The sequence below is a fragment of the Protobothrops mucrosquamatus genome, unplaced genomic scaffold (genome assembly GCF_001527695.2).
Source record: "Protobothrops mucrosquamatus isolate PMUCROS unplaced genomic scaffold, P.Mucros_1.0 scaffold1552, whole genome shotgun sequence".
NCBI classification, from domain to species: domain Eukaryota; kingdom Metazoa; phylum Chordata; class Lepidosauria; order Squamata; family Viperidae; genus Protobothrops; species Protobothrops mucrosquamatus.
The window spans coordinates 361,633-364,655 of NW_015387721.1; the positions used below are offsets into that span (position 1 = coordinate 361,633).

Genomic DNA, 3,023 nt, shown 5'->3' on the forward strand with positions numbered 1-3,023 from the left:
TCCCTCTCCTTCCTTCTTCTTCCTTCCTTCCTTCCTTCCTTCCTTCCTTCCTTCCTTCTCTTTCTTTCTTTCTTTCTTTCTTTCTTCCTTCCTTCCTTCCTTCCTTCTCTTTATTTCTTGCAACTTTTATTTTTTTGCACTTCTAATTTAACTATAATAGTCATCTCCCTCTCCTTCCTTCCTTCCTTCCTTCCTTCCTTCCTTCCTTCCTTCCTTCCTTCCTTCCTTCCTTCCTTCCTTCTTCCTTCCTTTCTTCCTTCCTTCCCTTTCTTTTTTCTTTTCTTTCTTTCTTTCTTTCTTTCTTTCTTTCTTTCTTTCTTCCTTCCTTCCTTCCTTCCTTCCTTCCCCCCCTCTCTCTCCCTCCCTCCCTGGGACATTACTGTAATTCCTCTCTAGAGAAGCATAATGAAAATGTGAAGAAGCAGATTTTTCACCCCCACTGGACTGTGTGCTGATGCAGTCCCAAAATTAACATCAGAATGTCCAAGGCAGGTGTTTGCCTGATCTATTACAGAAGTGCACTCTTGTGGAATTTTCACTTGCTCAGCCCTGGATGAGAATGCATTAGTTGCCAGGTCAGGAGGAAAGAAAAAAGGAATTCAGTGTTTCAGTTGTGCAGGATGTGAGTAGTGGAACTAGAGTGACAAGACATATCAGTTGTGGGTGTCAACAGGAATGAAAGAATCAAATAATATTTAATTAACAGAATAACAGCATAGCAGAGTTGGAAGGGACCTTGGAGATCTTCTAGTCCAACCCCCTGATCAGGCAGGAAACCCTATACCATTTCAGACAGATGGCTGTCCAGTCTCTTCTTAAAAACTTCCAGTGTTGGAGCATTCACCACTTCTGGAGGCAGGTTGTTCCACTGGAACAAGTATATTTGTGTACAACAAATCTAGGAAACCAAGAGCAAAAGATGAGTGGCATAATAAACCATCTACTTACATCTGGATAGTAATCCATGGTGGGCACCAGATGCTGGATGAGGACCTCCAGAGATCCAGAAATAAGGTTCCCATCCTGATAAACAGGATCGCCATTCCTCTCGCCTGTGTCTGGTTGCACCTGTCCTCTACATCCCGTCCCGAGCATGCTGGAAAAGATCGGTGTCTGTGGCATAGTTTCCTGTAAAAACAGAGGAAGCAACATGAAGGACAAGGAAGCAACATGAATGTCCCAGGATTTGGGGGCCGTGCCTCCATTAGGAAGACATGCCCACTTGCTCTTATGCACCATGAAGGCTGGACTGGCTCATGACGAAGAGCATAGAAATAAACCATGCCCTCCTGCTGGAAGTGAACATTATGGAAACTAAGGCAGATGGATCTCGAAGGCTGGGTCTCACAAGCCTACATTTGTGGAATAGAATAGAATAGAATAGAATAGAATAGAATAGAATAGAATAGAATAGAATAGAATAGAATAGAATAGAATAGAATCTTTAAATGGAATGGAATGGAATAGAATATAGAATAGAGTAGAGTAGAGTAGAGTAGAGTAGAGTAGAGTAGAGTAGAGTAGAGTAGAGTAGAGTAGAATAGAATAGACATAATAGAACAGAGTAGAGTAGAGTATAGAATAGAATAGAATAGAATAGACATTGTAGAGTAGAGTAGAGTAGAATAGACATTGTAGAATAGAGTAGAGTAGAGTAGAGTAGACATTGTAGAATAGAATAGATTAGATTAGATTAGAATAGAATAGAATAGAATAGAATGGAATGGAATGGAATGGAATGGAATGGAATGGAATAGAATAGAATCTGGAAGGGACCTTGGAGATCTTCTAGTCCACCCCCCTGCTCAAGCAGGAGAACCTACACCATCTCAGACAAGTGACTGTGTAGCCTTTTCTTAAAAAACCTCCAGTGATGGAGTGAACCAGTGATTTAATTAAAGGCAGAACAGGGGTAGCCCACTGGTTAGAATGCAGTAATTGCAGGCAAACTCTGTCCACAGCCCAGAGTTTGATCCTGACGGGCTCAAAGTTGACTCAGCCTCCCATCCTTCCGAGGTCAGTAAAATGAGGACCCAGATTGTTGAAGGCAATATGGCAGTAACACTTATATACCGCTTCACAGTGCTTTACAGCCCTCTCTAAGTGGTTTACACAGCATGTTGCCTGCAACAATCTGGGTCCTCATTTTACTGACCTCAGAAAGATGGAAGGCTGAGTCAACTTTGAGCCCGTCAGGATCAAACTCCAGACTGTGGACAGAGTTTGACTGCAATTACTGCATTCTAACCATTGCGCTACCCCTGTTCGTGCTCTTATTTGGTTGACAGGATAAGATTTGTCTCCCAATTAAAGGGTTAAAAAAAGCAGTCTGCATAATGAGAAAGAAAATGGTTACAAAGCATTAAACCTAACATGGTACATTTAATCTCTTACCATCAAGACATGCACAGGACCACAGACTTTTTGTTTTATTGGGGTAGGACATATTAATTGAAATCATTCAAAAGTCTCAAATCCATTTTTTAAAAATGCTCTCAAATGAGTTAAAAGCTGATTAAATACAATTTAAGAGCCGGAAAGAACAGAATGGCTTGAAACCAATATACATAAAATTTTTTTAACAGTGAGTATAATTTGAGAGACAATTTCAAGGTCCTTTATTTCCTAGGCCTTGTTCAATGCCTTGTTAAATAAAATAAATGACAGAATGACAGAGTTGGAAGGGACTTTGGAGGTCTTCTAGTCCAACCCCCTACTCAAGCAGGAGACCCTAGACCAGTGTTTCTCAACCTTGACAATTTTAAGGCATGTGGACTTCAACTCCCAGAATTCCACAGCCAGCAATGCTGGCTGTGGAATTCTGGGGGTTGAAGTCCACATGCCTTAAAATTGTCAAGGTTGAGAAACACTGTCCTAGACCATTTCAGACAAATGGTTGTCCAGTCTCTTTTTGAATGCCTCCAGGAATGGAGCACCCATCACTCTTCAAAGGCAACCAGTTTAAATGTTCAAAGTCAACCAATTTGGAATGTCCTTTTGGTGTGTCAATGCTTCCTCTCGAT

General features: G+C 41.2%; 1 protein-coding gene across 1 annotated transcript in view; it reads right to left on the reverse strand.

Annotated features, from left to right (window-relative positions):
- Positions 1 to 3,023, reverse strand: part of RASGEF1A (RasGEF domain family member 1A) — a 54,851-nt gene that overhangs the window by 35,004 nt on the left and 16,824 nt on the right. Inside the window, exon 2 of the mRNA XM_015822401.1 lies at positions 949 to 1,128. Within this exon, the coding sequence (XP_015677887.1) occupies positions 949 to 1,128 (180 nt within the window). The remainder of the gene's footprint in view (positions 1 to 948; positions 1,129 to 3,023) is intronic.